Source organism: Pseudochaenichthys georgianus, chromosome 1 (assembly GCF_902827115.2).
Source record: "Pseudochaenichthys georgianus chromosome 1, fPseGeo1.2, whole genome shotgun sequence".
Taxonomy (NCBI): Eukaryota; Metazoa; Chordata; class Actinopteri; order Perciformes; family Channichthyidae; genus Pseudochaenichthys; species Pseudochaenichthys georgianus.
In genome coordinates, this window is record NC_047503.1 from 6,737,335 (window position 1) to 6,756,874 (window position 19,540).

Sequence of the window (19,540 nt, forward strand, 5' to 3'; positions counted from 1 at the left end):
TACAGATTAATATTGTTATTACTGGCTGCTACTTTCCTACCCAAGTCTGTATCAGCATTGTTGTGAATACCACTGTAAACTATCTACTTTTACAATTGAATAATGTAAATACTGGCTGCTAGTTCTCAACTTGTTCACTAAATGTATAATGCTGTTCTTATATGTATACCTTGGATGTGTACTTACTTGATGTATATTTTAGTAACATGTGCTTCTTTATTTGTTACGTTAGTTTACTATTTGCCTTTCATTTGCACTACCCTCTATGCTGTAATCACTAAAACGTCCTGCTGTGGGAGAAATAAAGGATTCTGATTTTTGATATGTGGGGCAGAATACTGTTGATTTATAGTCTACTGAATGTGTGACTGCTGAATGTGTGAGCATGTGTGTTTCAGGGGTGGTGTTGTTGTAAAAAGAAAAATCGAGGCGACAGGCACATTTATGGGAATACCTACATTTTAGAGCATTGGAAAGTTGAGTAACCCCCATAGCACCTTCAAAAGAAAGTATCTGGATCCAAAGTGACAGTGGCTTCCCTGGCCTTCATCTACAACATTTCACTCAAAGAGACACAGCCAAGACTACAAACAACAGCAACAAGATACAAAGAGATTCACCCACTGTGGAAATGTGCAATAATACCACAAATAAACACACATCTACAAAAAGGGACAAAACAACTACAGACAAAAAGACTACAAAAGACCACAACAGTTATAAAGACAAACAAAGAGCACAAAGAGACCTATTGTCTCATGAGTCATTTGTAATTCGGTTTAATATATATACTTAAGCTTTCACCTGCATTTAGAGAAATACATTTGAAGCATTCTGTGTATGTGTGTGTGTGTTCATGTTCAGGTGGTCCAGAAGAAGGAGGCCCATGACTACAGATGTCTGTTCCGTGTTTGTTTCTTGCCGAAAAGCCTCCACGCGCTGCTGCAGGAAGATCCCGCTGCCTTTGAGTACCTCTACCTGCAGGTACCTCAACTTCTGACCTACTTAAAAACCCCAGGCTGCAGCTGTTTACTCCTTACATCATACATCTGTGAAGAATGTGTAGATACTTCATTATACCCTCGTTCACTAGCAAAGGCCACGCCTCAACAATATGTTGGTTAAAGATGTATTTACGGGACAGTTTGAATTCAAGGTGAAGGAGGGTGAAGGAGGGTGAAGGAGGGTGAAGGAGAGTGAGGGAGGGTGAAGGAGAGTGAGGGAGGGTGAAGGAGGGTGAAGGAGGGTGAGGGAGGGTGAAGGAGGGTGAGGGAGGGTGAAGGAGAGTGAAGGAGGGTGAAGGAGGGTGAAGGAGAGTGAAGGAGGGTGAAGGAGGGTGAAGGAGAGTGAGGGAGGGTGAAGGAGGGTGAGGGAGGGTGAAGGAGAGTGAAGGAGGGTGAGGGAGGGTGAAGGAGAGTGAAGGAGGGTGAAGGAGGGTGAAGGAGAGTGAGGGAGGGTGAAGGAGGGTGAAGGAGGGTGAAGGAGAGTGAAGGAGGGTGAGGGAGGGTGAGGGAGGGTGAAGGAGGGTGAGGGAGGGTGAGGGAGGGTGAAGGAGGGTGAGGGATGTCGTCTGGCAGGCTGGTCTGGAGGATGACATGCAGTCCAGACTCAGGGTGTGGGTTCAGTCTCAGGACTGGAGGGTTTCTGTCAGATCTGAATACAAACGCAGGGTTATGGGTAAACATGTTGAAGAGTGGGTCGTACAGTCCGAGACAAACAAGGCCAGATGTGTTGACAGGATATGAGTAGCTCAGCAGGTGTTTAGGGTGTAGTTGAAGCGTGGCCCTGCTCCCGGACCTAAGTTGACTCATGAAATTAAAACTGAGTCTCCCACCTAACTTACCCCACGGTTCGGCTGTAACGTTGTAACACCTCCGAACAGTCTGGTTTCTGCTGGAGCTGACACATCTCACCATAATGTAAATCAGCAGACTGAAAGGTCATATTTAAAATGTGCAGTTTTTTGTATCCAGACTCACGACCTTTATTCCTGCTTTGTTCCCACAGTAAGGTCTTTTTATATTACATCCCCTCAGTGATGGATATTTTTGCTGCCAATAACACAAACCAGTGAGATTTTTTCTTAAATTAGACGTCTGTTGTTCTCATCTTTTGTACCGCTGTGAACTGTTGTGAACTGTGTTGTGTGTCAGGGTGTGAACGATGTGCTGCAGGAGCGCTTTGCAATAGAGATGCGGTGTAACACGGCCCTGCGGCTCGCCGCTCTGCACATCCAGGAGAGGCTGGCGAGCTGTGGACACTCACAGAAGACCAACTTGAAGATGATCACGTGAGACAAACACATATTTTAACTATAATTATGTCGACTATAAAACTATAATAAAACAGGATTGTACTGCTTGTAGGGAGTGTAGAGCAAAGTGTGGTTCCATGCCTTTTAGAGGGACAATAATACATATTTATTGGAGATGTTTTATTGAGCAGCGCCCCGTCTAACAGTCAAACACTAACACAAGTTGTATAGTACAACTGCAGTCTTGTACTGTAGCACACTTTGAGCTTCAGAAATACATTTCAAGATTTCAAATGTATGCTTTCCAAGGGTTTTCATTCACACATCCTAGCTCTCTCACAGTCTTGAACACGACAACAGACCTCATTGTGTTTGTCTGTGTTTGCTCTAGGAAGACGTGGGGCATAGAGAACTTTGTGTCATCCACCCTGTTGAGAAACATGCGAGAGAAAGACCTGAAGAAAGCCATCACGTACCATATGAAGAAGAGCCAGTCACAGAACGACCCCAAGCAGAAGGGCCTGTCAGTGGATCAGACTCGCATCAACTACCTGGAGGAGCTGTCTGAGCTCAAGTCATTCGGAGGGAAATCCTTCAGTGCCACCATGATGGTAGGTGTCAACATTTGACTAATGGTGTCAATTCATAAACAAATGCAAGTCATTTTGGAAGGAGATCAAACAAACGGGTGGTGTTGGAAATCCATGACAAACAGCAAAGAGAAATTAGTGGGTTTTATACTTTACTAAAGTCTGACAATGTTCTGACAGTTAGCTAAAGCATCGACAAGGCAGCTGACTCAGAGAGGCGCTGTGATTGCCTTCCGTATAATGTGAGCTGCACAGGGTGTATTATCTCTGCCGCTATCATAATGCGAGCACTATCATTAATTTATTAGATGTGCCGTTACTTACTGATGTCCAGTGTCTCCAGTCAGCACAATACATGAAGTTTGTAATTTCTCTGCTGACTTTGTCTTCTCACTGCCTTGCAAGTCTTGGTAAACATCCACGCTGCAATTACATGAGGGCATTGGGGTCAAAACTTAGTAATGTGATTATATATGTCATTATTTTTCTCATGCGTTAAGATTAGCAAATTAATTGCAACTGTTAACGTCTTAACACTGATAGCCCTATTTCTTTTATTATTTTTGGTTGAAATGTGTTTTTTTAAACCAATCTCATCTACAATTGTCCTCCTTCTTTCTGTTCAACCACCCTTCCCCTGCTCCTCCCCACACTCCAGCTTCAGGACAGGGAGTCAATGGTGACCTTGTTGGTGGGGGCGCGCTACGGGGTGAGTCAGGTGGTCAACCACAAACTGAGCATTCTGTCCACCCTCACAGAGTTCACCTGCATCACACGCATCGAGCTGCTGCCTGAATCCGACAAGGTCAGCCTGGTCAAAATATACCTGCAGGACATCAAGGTAAGAGCACATTACATTTCCTCTCCTGTGTTTGTGATTTAAATCATGATAAGTTCTTTCTTTTTCATCGGTGAATACAGCTCAATATTTTCTTGGGTGGGTGAGTCTTGTCAGGATCATATTATGTTGTTGTAATACTCGTTTTGGACACAAGGGCTGAAGTGCCTGTCTTGTTTTAATTAAGATTAAAAGCATTTCTATTTTCTTCCAGGTGAGTTGAAATACCTCCACGCTCTCTAATATCCTAGCAAAATCTTTTTTTCACAGGTTCCTTAGTCGTAAACAGAATCAGACTTAGAAAATAGATCACCAGATGTTTTTATTTTCACTTGCATATTGGGGTTTCCATGTAAAGTACTGTACACCTTGTCAAAAAGCACTTTAGCTTGAAATAATCTGAATCAGCTTAACAAACACTGCAGCAAAGTTGGGTTATTTTAGGTTGCATAACAATTAGCATTATTTGTTCAACCTATGTTTAAACAGTTTGATGCACCTGCAGTTTGATCTCTAGAATTAAACTGCCTCTTTAATGGCTTATAGAAACAGTGAATGAGCTTTCAACTGTTCTTGTGTTTATGACTGTGATGTGTTACTTACAAATATGACCTGTTCACATTATTTTCCATACTACCTCAAGTCAATTATTTGCAGACTTCAATCAATCAATCAATCAATCAATCAATCAATCAATCAATCAATCAATCAATGTTTATTTATATAGCCCAATATCACAAATGTTACATTTGTCTCAGTGGACGTCACAGTTTGTACAAAATATCAGTATGACAATACGACACCCTCTGTCCTTAGACCCTCACATCGTACAAGGAAAAACTTCCGAAGAAAACCCACAGTTTAAAGGGAAAAATGGGAGAAACCTCAGGGAGAGCAACAGAGGAGGGATCCCTCTCCCAGAACGGACAGACGTGCAATAGATGCCGTGTGTAAATTGAAAAGATAATACATTTGCAACATAGGTAGTCCAAATGTTTGGAAATGCATGTGTGTATAATAGGAAGATGAATCCACAAGGATATCCATCCAGGACCACAGCCACGACTCAAGATCCAGGGCTCGCGATCCAGGACACAGGACCGCAGGATCATCCATGACTCCGGATCCCAGCGTATATAGACACCAAAAAGAAAGACATTTGGGGAAGCTGGGTTAATCGGAACATGAGAGTACACAGGTATAGACAGAGAGAAGGATGAAGTAAGATGTCCCCCGACAAACTAAGCCTATATCAGCAAAACTAGGGGCTGAATCTAATCAGCCCTAACTATAAGCTTTATCAAAAAGGAAGGTCTTAAGCGCACTCTTAAAAACGGATAGGGTGTCTGCCGCCCGAACACAAACTGGAAGCTGATTCCACAAATGTGGAGCTTGATAAGAAAAGACTCTGGCTCCCATTGTACTTTTAGAGACTCTAGGAACAACCAACAACCCTGCATTCTTGGACGCAATGCCCTAGTAGGACAGTAGGGTATAATGAGTTCTTTAAGGTAAGATGGCGCCTGCCCATTAAGGGCTTTGTAGGCGAGAAGAAGAATTTTAAATTCTATCCTGTTTTCTATAGGGAGCCAGTGTAAGGCAGCCAGAACAGGAGTAATGTGGTCCCTTTTCCTAACTCTGGTTAGTACACGAGCCGCAGCATTTTGATTCAGCTGAAGCGACTTGACTGACTTCTTGGTACTCCCTGATAATAAAGAGTTACAATAATCCAGCCTAGAAGTAACAAATGCATGGACTAGTTTCTCTGCATCGTTTTGAGGCAAGATATGCCTGATTTTTGCAATGTTACGTAGATGGAAGTAGGCAGTCCTTGAAATTGATTTTATGTGGGCGTTAAAGGATAAATCCTGATCAAATATAACACCAAGATTCCTTACAGTCTCACTGGAGGCCAAATTAATGCCATCCATAGTTAGTATATCTTTAGATAATTTGTTTTGTAGATTCTTCGGGCCAAGTACAATAAATCAAAAAGTTTAAGGTCATCCATGTTTTTAAGTCCTTGAGGAAGTCTTGAATTTTATTTAGATGATTAATTTCATCAGGCTTGATTGATAAATATAGTTGAGTATCATCCGCATAACAATGAAAATGTACAGAATGATTCCTTATAATAGTGCCTAACGGAAGCATATATAATGTGAACAAAATAGGTCCGAGCACTGAGCCCTGTGGCACTCCATGACTAACTTTGGTTTGCGTGGAAGATTCATCATTGACACGTACAAACTGAGAGCGTTCAGATAGATAGGACCTAAACCAGCCTAAAGCAGTTCCCTGTATGCCAACTAAGTGCTTTAGTCTTTGCAATAGGATATCATGGTCGATAGTATCAAATGCAGCACTGAGATCGAGCAAAACAAGAATAGAGACAAGTCCCTTGTCTGAGGCTATTAGAATGTCATTTGTGACTTTAACCAGAGCTGTCTCTGTGCTATGATGTGTTCTAAAGCCAGACTGAAAATCTTCAAATAAATCATTGTTTTTTAAGTAATCACACAACTGTTTTGCGACCGCTTTCTCAAGAATTTTTGAGAGGAACGGAAGATTAGAAATAGGTCTATAATTGGCTAAAACCTCTGGATCGAGGTTGTGCTTTTTAAGAAGCAGTTTTATCACTGCTACTTTGAATGATTGTGGAACATAGCCTGATAATAAAGACATATTTATAATATGTAATAAAGAAGTGCTAAGTAATGGAAAAACTTCCTTCAACAGCTTAGTTGGAATTGGGTCTAACAAACACGTTGATGGTTTAGAAGAGAGAATCATTGAAATTATTTGGTCAAGGTTTATGGATGAAAAGCATTCTAGTTTACTATCCAGTGTAATACCAGAACTCACGCTTCCGGGAGCCGTTGATAACACTATACTGGTCAAAGGCAAGAGGTCATTAATTTTGTTTCTAAGAGTAACAATTGTATCGTTAAAAAAGCACATACAATCATTGCTACTGAGTGCTATGGGAATAGAAGGCTCAATGGAGCTGTGGCTCTCTGTCAGCCTGGCTACAGTGCTGAAAAGAAATCTTGCATTATTCTTATTCTCATCTATTAATGAAGAGTAGTAGGCTGCTCTCGCTTTACGCAGTGCTTTCTTATATTCATTGAGAGTAATATGCAAAATTAAACGAGATTCTTCAAGTTTAGTGGAACGCCATATCCTTTCAAGTTGTCTCGACTTTTGCTTTATTTTGCGGGTTTCGGCATTATGCCATGGAGCTAATCTATGTTGTTTTATTTTCTTCTTTTTCAAAGGAGCAACAGAGTCTAATTTTATTTGCAGCGCATCTGTAGCACTATCAACAACATGATCAATTTGGGGTGGTGTACATTTTGTATAAGTTTCCTCCCCTACATGCAGACATGCTATCGAGTTAAGTATTGGTGGAATCTCTTCCTTAAATTTGGCTATAGCACTAACAGATAGGTCTCTGCTGCAGGAGCTTTTGAGTAATGCTTTGTAGTCTAGTAACAGTACTTCAAAAGTTACTAAGAAATGGTCGGATAAAGCAGGATTATGCGGTTCGACTAATAGTTGCTCAATTTCAATACCATAAGTCAGAACAAGGTCGAGAGTGTGATTATAGCAATGGGTTGGTTTATTTACACTCTGACAGAAACCAACAGAATCTAATATAGAGTTAAATGCAACAGTAAGGCTATTTTTATCATCGTCAACATGCATATTAAAGTCACCTACGATAATTACTTTATCTGTTTTAAGAACCAAAGTTAATAAAAACTCAGAGAATTCTGATAAGAATTCTGAATAAGGACCTGGTGCACGGTACACTGTAACAAATAAGATTGGCTGCAAAGTTTTCCAGGTCGGATGCGTAAGACTAAAAACGAGACTTTCAAAGGAGGTATAATTTAATTTTGGTTTAGTATTGATAAGTAAACTTGAGTCAAAGATTGCTGCAACTCCACCTCCTCGGCCCGTGCCTCGGGCAATATGAGTATTGATATGGCTGGGTGGAGTGGCCTCATTTATTCTGAAATATTCTTCATGTCTCAACCAAGTTTCAGTGAGACAGCATATATCAATATTATAATCTGATATTAAATCATTTACCAATATTGCTTTAGATGCTAGAGATCTTATGTTTAAGAGACCACATTTAATCTTCCTGTTTTGTTGCACCGTAGTAGTTGTTACATTTACTTTTATTAGGTTATTATGTATGACACCTCTATTAGGTTTTACCTTAAATTGTCCTTGGGCAGACACACACACCGCTAATATTGGGTATTTTATTGGGATTCCTATGGATGACTGCCTAGGAGAGAGCGCAGAGAAGCGTGTAAGACTGCGACTCCGCCTCCTGGTCTCAACTCCAGTTTGTCATGGATTAAGTCCACAAAGCCCTGAAATGTTTGCCGAAATGAGATTTGCACCTTCCAAAGTAGGATGAATGCCGTCTCTCTTAATCAGACCAGGTTTTCCCCAGAAGGCTGTCCAATTATTTACGAAGCCCACATTGTTTGCTGGGCACCACCAAGACAACCAGCGCTGAAATGATGACATGCGGCTATACATGTCATCATTGATCAGATTGGGGAGGGGACCAGAGAAGATTACGGTGTCCGACATTGTTTTAGCATAACGACACACCGACTCCACATTAAGTTTGGTGCATTCTGATTGGCGTAAACGAACATCATTACCACCGACGTGAATAACAATCCTACTGTATTTACGTTTAATTTTAGCCAGCAGTTTAAGATGCGCCTCAACGTCGCCCGCTCTGGCCCCCGGAATGCATGTGACTGTGGAGGCTTCGGTCTCTAAATTCACGTGTCTCATAATAGAGCTACCAATAACCAGAGTTGGCTTCTCAGCGGTTGTCTCGCTGAGTGGGGAATATCTGTTAGATACGTGAACGGGTTGGTGGGGACCTGCGGGTTTCGCGTTATGCCCCTTCTGAACAGTCACCCAGTCTCCCTGCTGCTCGGGAGTTGCCCGGGGACGGCTAATAGGAGCTACCTTTTGCCGGTCCGCACTGGCTAACATGGGCTTTACTGTAGCTGAGTTACTTTCTAAGATGCAGAGCCGGGCTTCTATGGCTATATCGCTTCCAACCTAACAACTATACTACATTTAACACATGTATCGGTACCAGTAAAGGAGGTAGGGAAGTAACCAAACATGAGACAGGAAGAGCAGGAAATAACACCCGAGGGTGGGGAAAGAGCCCTGGCTAGCTATCAAGCTAAGGTAGCTACGGTTAGCAAACCCGAAAAGAGTATAGGCAACTGTAGAGTTACAGTCGCTAAGAGAAGGAGAGTTGTGAGTGCTTAAGCTGTAGTAACGTGTGATTACAACGTCAGGCAGTTGCCGTGATCAAGAGTTTTAAAACGATCGATTAAGTTAAGATAATAAGCTATCAGCAACAGAACAGGCACACGGGATACCCGGAGATGACAATGACAACAACAACCGGAAGTTACAACATGCTTACCGCAATAGTGGTCCGTGAGAAGGAGTGCCTTTTCATCAATATTTGGACCCTTTTGGATACAAATAGAACGCTAAGTGTTTTTCCACTGCTGAAATTGTCTTCCCTTCCCCCTCTTCCCATCTCATATAATCTCTTCTGCTTTCTCATTCAAAGCCCATCACATTACTATTGGAGTCAGCGGCCGCCAAAGATATGTCCTGCCTAATAGCAGGGTACTGTCGAGTGTTTGTTGACCCCAACCTGAACATCTTCCCCTGGATACATGTGTCCAAGAAGCACCGAGTGTCTGCTGAGGAAGGTACACATTTACAGTAATGGTCAGCCATAAAATGATTGAATCAGTATGTTTTAAAAAAATTAACTAACAGGGCTCTCAAAGAACAAAGGTCTCTGCCAAGGCCGTTTCTATAAGTGAAAAACAGTGAGTTGCTATCCGCCCATTGATTCGGATTCATTCCAAATTTGTATGAGTTCTTTGTTGGCCCATGCTTTACCCTTCCACCAAGTTTCATTACATCTGGTGTGTAGTTTTTTCTGTAATCGTGCTCACAAACAGACAAACCAACCAGAACATAATAATAACCGTTGCATTTTTTAATGTCGGTGTATGTACACAGGTTACGTGTCACGGTGTGGCAGTGACTCGGACACCTCCTCAGACTTGGACATGGACGCGCTGATCACCAAGGCGTCACATGACGACAGGCCGCGCCCTCGCATCAGATCCTCATCAGACCCAGATGGGAGAAAAAGAAAAGACAGAAACAGAAGGAGAAACAAAGACAGCAAAGAAAAGGGGGATAAAGCATGGGAGGAGAAGAAAAAGCAAAAGGAAGAAAAGGATGCTGACACGGAAAAGGAAAAGTCTCCCTTGAGTAAAAACAGAGAGAGTCAGAATGAAGAGACACAGAACAAAGAGGAGACGGAAAAGCTGCAGGAGGGTCAGCAAACAAAGATCGAGATAAGGGAACATTATTCTGGGGAACTACGGGAGAACGTGGGACAAGAAAGTCGATGTGACGAAGACGTTCATGCAGCAGAGGAGCATCCTTCGGTATCAGAAGCATCTGATTCTCTGAACACAGACTCTCGTGTCATCACCAGCCTCTCCAGCGACTCCCTCGACGCTTTGGAGGAAGACGACCTAGTTTCATGTTCTTCCTCGTTCACGGTCCTCCCCAACTCTCCCTCACAAACACTCAATAGCCACTATCCCCTTCAGCTCCACCATTACTCCCACAATCAGGTTCATCCTCATCTCCTCGCCCCTCCACCAGCTCACGCCCATCCCCTCATCCACCTCACAGCTGACGACAGACGACAAGGAGGAGGCCTCAGGAGGTCCGACGACGGAGCCGATCCCCAACTCCTCTCCTCCGTCCCCCCCTCTTCGAGCCTTCACTGCATCCAAAAATGTCCCAGCAACCCCTGCTCCGACGACAGCTCCCTGTGTTTCGCCGAGCTCTCCCGCCTGGTGGACTTCCTGCCGAGCCCCCCAGAGGCCAGCGACGACGATGAAGAAGCGGAAGAGGAGTTAAGGAGGAGGAAGAGGAGGAAGGGGAAGATGTTGAAAGAAACAGGAGAGTGTGTGAGTTGTGAAAGTGGAAGCATAAGCGTGGAGGGCAGTCTCAGAGAACACCCACTAACCCCCTCCCCATCCTCCTCCAACCTGGAGTTTGTCTTCAACTTCGACCAAAGTGACGCTCGCTGCTACTACAAACTCTGCTCCAACATCACCCCCGACAGTGCCCGCAGCCTTCCCTGCCCCCCGGATCGTAACGAGGATCCGGCTGAGGCGGTTTACCTGGAGCCCATCCCCATTCTTCAGCCACCACCGGGGTTTGGAGACAGCAGCTCTGACGAGGAGTTCTTCGACGCCAGAGATCGCTTCACCTCGCCTGTGGACCCAGCCTTAGACGCCGTGCCAAGAGGTGATTTACTTTTTATTATAGGGCTTCCAAGGCTCTGGAGAGTGCTGGAAACACAGGCTGTGAATGCTGCCTTTACTGCCATCTGGTGGTTGAAGTACTACTGAAGTTGTACTGCACTATATATATTATAGAGTACTGTAAGTGAATTCGCTGGAAAGCAGACACACCTACTCTACCAGTGACTTGGAAATGGTCTACTGTCTATAGTGTAAAGACAGTGGTTGGAAGTGACATTTACTCAAGAACATGAAGTACTAAAACTAGATTGTTTGGTACTTTGACTTGACTTTTTACATTATCTGCTACTTTCTACTTTTACTCCAATACATTTTAGAGAGAAATACTTATTACTCAACTGCAATTATCTGACATCTTTAATATCATGTTATTTTATAGGTAAATATTTCACAAACAATATTTAAAAAATGTTTTATCTGATTATTTAATTTAGATTAAACTATCCAACTGTACAAAAGGCTATACCTCACATTAAAATGCTGCATATTAGATATAGCCTCATTAATTATATTTTAATAATATCATATATAATAATATAAACACTTGCTATATATATATATATTATATTGCAAAATACTTTTGTAATTGAAGTAAGAATTTGAATGCTTTCGTATTACTAGAGCAGAGTATTTGTCCGCTTTGGTATTGCTACTTTCACTAGATACTAGATTTGGAGTAAGTGTTTTTTTATATCACTCAAACTTCAGAATAATATATTAATATACTAATCACACAATTCCCTCAAAAAATTACTTTTAATCTGGCTTCAGTCCTGGGATTGTTATACAAATGGGACTGTAGAGTCACCCTGACTCTTAGGATGAGTTACAATGCAATTTTAAGATGAATCCAAAGATTTTTCTCTCGCTTGTGGCCCTTAAAAAAGCTGTGTCATGATATAATGTACCTCTGAATTGTATGCAGTTTCACCACAGAGAGATTAACCCTCTAAACATTGCAGGTGTTTTTATTGAAATAATTGTTCAGGGCCCACAAAGGTGGAGTTATATTTCTCAAAAAAAAGACTTCAAAGTGCAAAATATATTACAAAGTTGTGCGACTACCCACACATTACCTTAGGGCAGCTTATGTGGCAAAGTCTCTAAATCAGTCGATTCTGCCTTTAAAGCTTAATAGCTAGAGTGATTTTTATAATCTCCTCTTTTCTCTGGGTCTTGGCAGTAAATCAGACAGAAGCTGTAAAAGTGAGAGAGACAAAACAAATGGAAAAGTTGTGTCTCCCAACCCCAGTGGAAATATCCTTTTCAAAGATTCATTACACTGTCAATGCTAATATTGCAATATCATTTTGTAAAACAACTATTTGCACACTATTGCAAATGTGTGTTTTTGTTTCCAAATGAATTACAATCCAATAATATGTGTAGGGATGATCATTTAAACCGTCACTAAATCTATGTAACCCTTGTAATTCAAAAAAAAATTATCTTTTACTTTGTTATCGTCAACTAAAATGGATATTTACATAAACACACAAGGTAATACATTTTGGCATTAGTCATTTTATGTATGTTATATGAGCTCCCTACAGCTTATGTTAGCAAGTTAAACCTGCTCTTATTTGTTGTTCACAATTCATTTGCTAAGTGATTATAATATATAATCTGACTTTTCTGTCTAAAACACAGTTGATATTTGTTATCAAGTTATTTTGAATGAAAATATAGTATGTATTTTTCTTGTTTCTATGTATTGTACACAGACCACATGAGGAATTTGTTTGTGTTGAAAACATAAAAAGCTAACTTTTATATACACTCTGTCATATTTATGCTCTGGCTGAGCATTTTGCTACTATCTTGCAGATATTCGCTCAGAGATGAAACTGGACTTCCACAGGACACTCAGCCTGAGTGACATCAGTGTCTCGGTGGCAGACGCAGACAGAGAAGAAGAAAAAGAAGAAGAAGAAGAAGAAGAAGAAGAAGAAGAAGAAGAAGAAGAAGAAGAAGAAGAAGAAGAAGAAGAAGAAGATGAAGATAGAAAAGACGTAGAGGAGGAAGGAGGAGGCATAGAAACATTGTTCCAGCTCAGAAAAAGATCTCGGAAGCGACGTTCCTTCATGGAAACTGATTTCACCTCTACGGTGTCATTTCCGGAGCCAGATCCAGAAAAGCCAGACCAGGTTTTCAACAAGCTTCGTAACAGCATGTTGGCAGATTCCAATGATGCAGAGATGCTGAGTTTAGATCCTGAACCTTCAGAACAAACGCAGAACCCCTGTCCTACTGTCTCCTCTTTGAATCACTCCGAAGGGGAACCGGCTCAGCTCGAGTCCAAACCCATCCTGTCCAAACCTCGCTTGCATGGATGTAGCTCTCCTTGTGGTTTGGGGTCTCATGAGCAGAGAAGCAGGAAACAGGAAATGGAGATGGAACCCGATGCAATGGAATCGAAATCGGTCACAGATTTGGTGAAGGCAGCGTCTCCTACGATAACTATTGTCCGCTGCCGGATGGATCCAGACGAGAAGGAGGAAAGGAAAGAAAAGGTGGAGATGGATAAGGGGAAAGACGAGGAAGAGGGAACATCAGGTGTGTCAGGGAGTGGGCCGTTCATTAATCATATGTTTTTGCCAGAATACACTAAGGAGAGAGGTAAGGGGGAAGAAGAGAAGACGGAGGGGGTGGAAGGGTACTTGGCGAGTTCAGATAGACCACTTATAGAAGCTCAGAAGCAACCGGAGGCCAACACGCTGCCTACATGTTTGAAAGATGTTAATACAAAGAGTAGTAATGGCCTTTTTGGAGCACATGTGATTGCCGTAGAGAAACATCTACTTAAAGGTGTGTGTGAAAATTCAAACCCTCACTCATACTCACCACCACCCCCATCACCCACAACCCCTCTACCAGTTCTTCCCAAATCACAGAGTGACTGTTTTGTTAGTGGAAAAGGCAGCATTAAAAACACGGGGTCCTCAACCAAAATGTCTTTATCTAATTCTGAGATGTCACTGGGCAAACAAGGTCCCACTGAAAAAGCACCACTATATTTAGACGCCACCACCCGTGTTAATGAGGAAGACACCATCGGTGTTAGCACTCCTAGCGATGAAGCTACCGACAGCACCAATTCAGACAATGTTTTTGATGATGATGAAGTGGATAACTCCTTAAATTCTGATTCAAGTAAGAACAATGATTTGGCTATAGCTACAAAGCACACCATCAGTGCAAATGTGGTTAGTGCAGGTAAAGGTGAGTCTCAAATTCCTATCATGTCTCCTACCAACACTGAAGCTCACCCAATAATGAAATCAGGAAGTTCTGATTATACTCGAGCCATAAACTCTATCACTGCAAAGCTTGGAGCTGCAACAAGTGCCACATCTCCTACATTTAATGCAGGTGCCAGATTGCAAAGTGAGGCTTTGTATGAAAGTGTTTTAGGTTTGAATCAAATAGTAAACAAACCCAGTGACTGCTCTATTCCAAGTCCTGAAACTAAAGATAGTTTGGCTAGTCCGAGCTTGGCGAAAGCTGATACAGCCACAATCCACAATCTCTCCAAAGCGCCTCCTTCTCCACCTCACTTCCTCTTCCAGACCTGTTCTCCAAGCTTTATGGGTCGCTTATCTTCCTCCACACTAAGAAGGAAGATTCTAAATTTGCCCCTTTATCTATCACGCTCCCAGGAATCCCTCCACCAAGCTGGCGTGGGGGATGTAACTCAGAGTCCTGCTAAGGATAACAGTAGCGAAGGGATAACCATCAAAGTTACGGACGTTGACGAGGTCACACAAACCATAGACTTCGATAGTGGCAATGCAGAATCAGTGGAGTCGGATGATTCAGATACAACAGTTACAGGTTCCGATGTGGAAGGGGAATCTTATTTCAACACACATTCAGAAAATAGTTTATCTCCGGTGTCAGAGATGAAAGAACTAGGCTCTCCGCTGCCTGTTCAGGCTGAGCCAAAACCCCAACACCAAAATCAACTTCGGCACCATAAACCTAACAAGAACACACCGGGACCAATAACAGAGCCTCCAGTCTCCATAGTGAACAGCCTCCAGAAAGACACTTCAGGCCTAAAGATGGACACTCCTGGCCCTATAAAACATTCTCCAGAATCAAAGATAAAGGTCACAAGTCCAGGTGAGGACATTCAAGGTTATACAATGAACATAAATGATTTGTCGTGTTCCATACCCTCTCCAATAGTGGTGACCACACAGAATCTAAACGGGCCAGGTCTCCCATTTCATAGTGAGTCCCAGATAGTAGGACAGACCAGTGGCGACAGACCTTTGATGGGTCTTTGTAGAGCTCCAGAGCAGACTTCCGACTCACCAAAAACACTTTCTTCCGTCTGCAAGGTCTTTACCATCTGTGAGGATCCGTCCAAGACAAAGGGCCCAGTCGAGGTGGGATCTGCACAAGCCTTGAAGACTCAGTTTGGCTGCAATTCTTTGCAAGAGTCGGTATGTGAGTCGGTTGTGGAAGGGTTGCAAGTGCCGCTGGATGCTTGTGGTTGCCCAACGTTGCCCTACACAAACTGCTTCGGCAGCGGGGACAGCTTTGACGAGGAGCTGACGGTCTACGAGTTCTCCTGCCGCACTCAGAGCAGCGGCGTGACGCAGACTTCAGGAGCAGGTCTTCCTCTCATCACCTCCCCACCTGTTCCCTCCTTTCTCTCCACCTCTTCCACCTTCTCTCCGTCCTTCCCGCGCTCCATCCATTTCTCCACCTCTACCTCTGAGCTCAGCCCTCTCCTCTCACCGTTGTCTGACGCCTCAGACAATTTCCAGTCTCAAACGCACAAGGACACCATCAGTCGGCTAGGCCAGCAGCGCTACCCAGAACCCCCAACAGGATTCCAGGTACTTCGCGTGGACGTGGATCAGCTCCTTGCGATTCTGGAAAGCAGCGGTGCTGACCGATCTATGGCAAACCATGGAGGTCGCCACCCTAGAGACACCTGTCCGGCCCACTTTACAGAGAACAAGAGGGTGCTGCAGATAGAGGCACGGCGGCTGATGTCAGGCTGCCAGAAGGTGGTGGGTATCGGACAGAGCCCAGAAGAGATGCTCCTTTCCCTGGCCAACAGTTTCCGGACCCTGGTTGAGTTGGCAGGTATATGCCTCTGGTTCTCTGGTTGTGAAAGGTGCGACCGGAGGAACGCAGAGGCGGTCGCAGGTCTGGCTGACGTGGCTCGTTCGTTCAGAGACTTCTGTCTGGCCGCAGAGCGAGCCAGCAGCAAGCGCAGCTGCCAGGATCTGAGCACCAAGCTGCTAGCCAAACAGTGCACCGCGCTCACCGCCTCGGTTTTCTGCCTCACTCAGCTGTTCCGCACCCTCACTGCACTATGAGTGGTGCACAACCTTGGAAGTCTTCTGAAATGAACTTCGAGCTACCTGTGGGGGGTAACCTCAGGTACATGAGGTCACCAGTGAGTCCACAGCTGCTGAGTGGCCCCAGACAGACAGGTTTAGGGCGGGCACTGTGAGTTCAGGTGGCCTCAGTGAGCTACATGTGGTTGCTGACTGTCCTGTGAACAAACTGTGCAAACAAACCAGACCATCAACCAGACTGTAGGTTGGTGCAAGAAGCAAAAAGCAGAACCTGCTCACATTCCAGTATTGATTCAAACTGATGTACTTGAATGTATTCTATACTATTGATTATGTTTATTTATTCATTTATTTCATGAGTTACTACAGTGAGCAAACAAGGAATGTAAAGACAAGGAAGGAAACTGGAAATGTTTACAGGCAGATGTGAAGTGGGCCTTTCACACACATACACAAGCACACAACCTATACTACACACAGTGAATCAGTATTTAATTCCATTCATACACAGGCCTTTTGTATGACTGACCATGATAAGATAAGAAACAGTGCAGTGTACTGACCCTTATATATCTTTACATTCTCCCGGCTGTCAATGAGGACTCTGAATGTTACTGTTTACAAAACCAAAAAGTGAGAAATGTTTTGATTTTTAAATCCCACAAATCAAGCCTGAAGCTTTGTTTGCCATTTTATAAATCTAGTAGCAGAATGCTGATGTATGCAATTATGAGACTTTATGAAGCAAAAGTTTGGATGAGATACAGTCCTTTGCACATGTTCGTCAGTTTGTATTTAGTATGATGAATGGAAGTGTAATACATGTGCTAGATTTCTGTTATTTATTTGTCAACACACTTTCTCCACCTCTGTTTGAAACACTGAACCGTACAGTGCATGGTGATGTGGCTGTCAACCACCAGTGTTTTCCGTACACTTGTTTCTTTTTTTTCATTCTATTGGAGACTTACTTTGGCCGACACGGGCAAATAACAAACATTACAATGGCTCAAAACAGTTCCATTAGCAGAAATGCGCTGCAGTTACAAAAACGATGCAAATAAAAAAAACATCTTCACCAACTTGACAACAAGTAAAAGAGCTGCATAAACGAAACGCTGCAAATACAAAACGCAGCAAATACAAATAAAAGGTGCTCAATACGGAAGCGGGGACAGTAAAAAGTGATGCACACAGCTGGGATCAGAGAACTTGTTGACATTTGGGGATTATAAAGTTGGCCACCTGTCACTGGAAACTAACCGAAAATTGAAATGGCTTATTTTAACAATGTGATCACATGATTCCTTCTGATAATATTGCAAACTGCCGTAAGCTGGCTAGCTGACCACGTCATTTCAAATATACTGACAAAACACTTACATAATTCGGTCAACAGTGGCAGTTTGTCAACTTTAAATCCCTAACGTCAACAAATGCTCCGGGTTGCGGTCGGATAGTTTAAAAATCAGCTCCTAAATTCTAACCCTATCGTCTATTCCTTGACCTCTGAGTGAAACGTCACGGGGTTAAGGGATAGTGGATAGGAGAATTCAAAAGGACTTAGGAGAAGAGACTGCGGTACTTTAGAGAATCCGAATGCACTTTCACTATCCGACGTGTTTATGATGCGCCAGAGGACGTCATGAATGTGCGTCTGCTGCTGTGGGGAAACTATGGAAACTACAGTTTTCTATACAGCGGACTACAACATGGATGTATAATAAGAACGATGGACTCATCTTGAGACTCTGCACCGTGCTCTGATGCTGCTGCTTTGCTTTATGAACGTGGACAACAGAGAAACATATTCTTCATGACCAAAATTGGAATTGAAATTAGAAAATGAAAGTGAAACTTATGCTCGTCACCCTCTCCCTCCGGTCCATATTAATGATCCCAATACGTATGATTGTATGAACTATGAAAATATCTTAAAATCAATACAAATGTATTTATTATAAACATTAGTCCTTAACATCTATCACTGTGTACATCACCATTCAAACATCTTTTAAAAGTTGAACAAACCCCACACAGCTCAGTGAAATGTTGACTTTATTTGATCATTTCAGTAAATACCAATGTTCATATTTCTCTCTTTGATTATAATACTGATGAACGTTCAAAACAAAGCACTTTGGCAACTTACCACATATGTTTTAAAATGCTTAATAAGCACCGTAACTTTCATGATATAATTTCTCCGTCATAATCGTTTGTTTCCGTGAACGGCCGACTGTTGTGTGACGTAAATGCTGCGGCTGCAAGGCATTGTGGGGCAGCATTTTCTCCGCTAAATAAGGTTATAAAGGAAGTTTGAAACCTCCTTTCCTCATTCTAGAGAATTCGAACGGCACTTATCCTGGCTGCCACTGAGGGACTTCCGGGTCATTTCACTCCTTTAGGAAGGTTCCTAAGCTAAATGGACTATTCCAGGGGTTCCCAACCTTTATTGTGCCAAGGACCGGCAGATACATTCAAACAAAATCGCGGACCGGTTGTCAATTTTAACTGATTTTAATATTTACTCACCAGCAGGTAGCAACAGAGGCTAAGTGTATGTAACAGCCTGAACAAATACTAGAACAATATGCATCCAAAACATATTAACAACGTTTAAAAAAGAACCGGGCTGCAGTCGAATAGTCCATTTAGCTTAGGAACCTTCCTAACGGAGTGAAATGACCCGGAAGTCCCTCAGTGGCAGCCAGGATAAGTGCCGTTCGAATTCTCTAGAATGATAGGAAAGGAGGTTTCAAACTGATAAACTCACAGCTATTTTGCGGCCCGGCAGTAACACCTGGGGGGTTGGGAACCCCTGAACTATTCGACTTCAGCCCGGTCCCATCTGTGTGTGTCACTTTTTATTGTCGCCGTTCCCTATGTGTTTTGAGCCTCTTGCAGCTTTTTGTTTATGCTGTGAATGTGTTGTCAAGTTGGTGAAGACGTTTCTTCATTTGCATGTGTTTTGGCACATTTGTGTTTTTATATTTGCATCGTTTTTGAAACTTCGCCGCCTTTCTCCTGTTGAAGCTGTTTGTGCCGCTGTAGCGTGTTTGCCCGTGTTGGCAACCATAGAGACTTGGTAGAACTTGCCAGTA

At 42.9% G+C, this 19,540-nt stretch overlaps 1 protein-coding gene across 1 annotated transcript in view; it reads left to right on the top strand.

Moving 5' to 3' along the window:
* The window catches only part of LOC117440617 (FERM and PDZ domain-containing protein 1), an 80,238-nt gene extending 61,143 nt beyond the window's left edge, over positions 1 to 19,095 (top strand). The window contains exons 10-16 of the mRNA XM_034076886.2: positions 865 to 984; positions 2,154 to 2,290; positions 2,646 to 2,865; positions 3,503 to 3,685; positions 9,321 to 9,465; positions 9,785 to 11,098; positions 12,943 to 19,095. Of these exons, the coding sequence (XP_033932777.1) occupies positions 865 to 984; positions 2,154 to 2,290; positions 2,646 to 2,865; positions 3,503 to 3,685; positions 9,321 to 9,465; positions 9,785 to 11,098; positions 12,943 to 16,454 (5,631 nt within the window). The 3' untranslated portion in view covers positions 16,455 to 19,095. The remainder of the gene's footprint in view (positions 1 to 864; positions 985 to 2,153; positions 2,291 to 2,645; positions 2,866 to 3,502; positions 3,686 to 9,320; positions 9,466 to 9,784; positions 11,099 to 12,942) is intronic.
* The last annotated feature ends 445 nt before the right edge of the window (positions 19,096 to 19,540 follow it).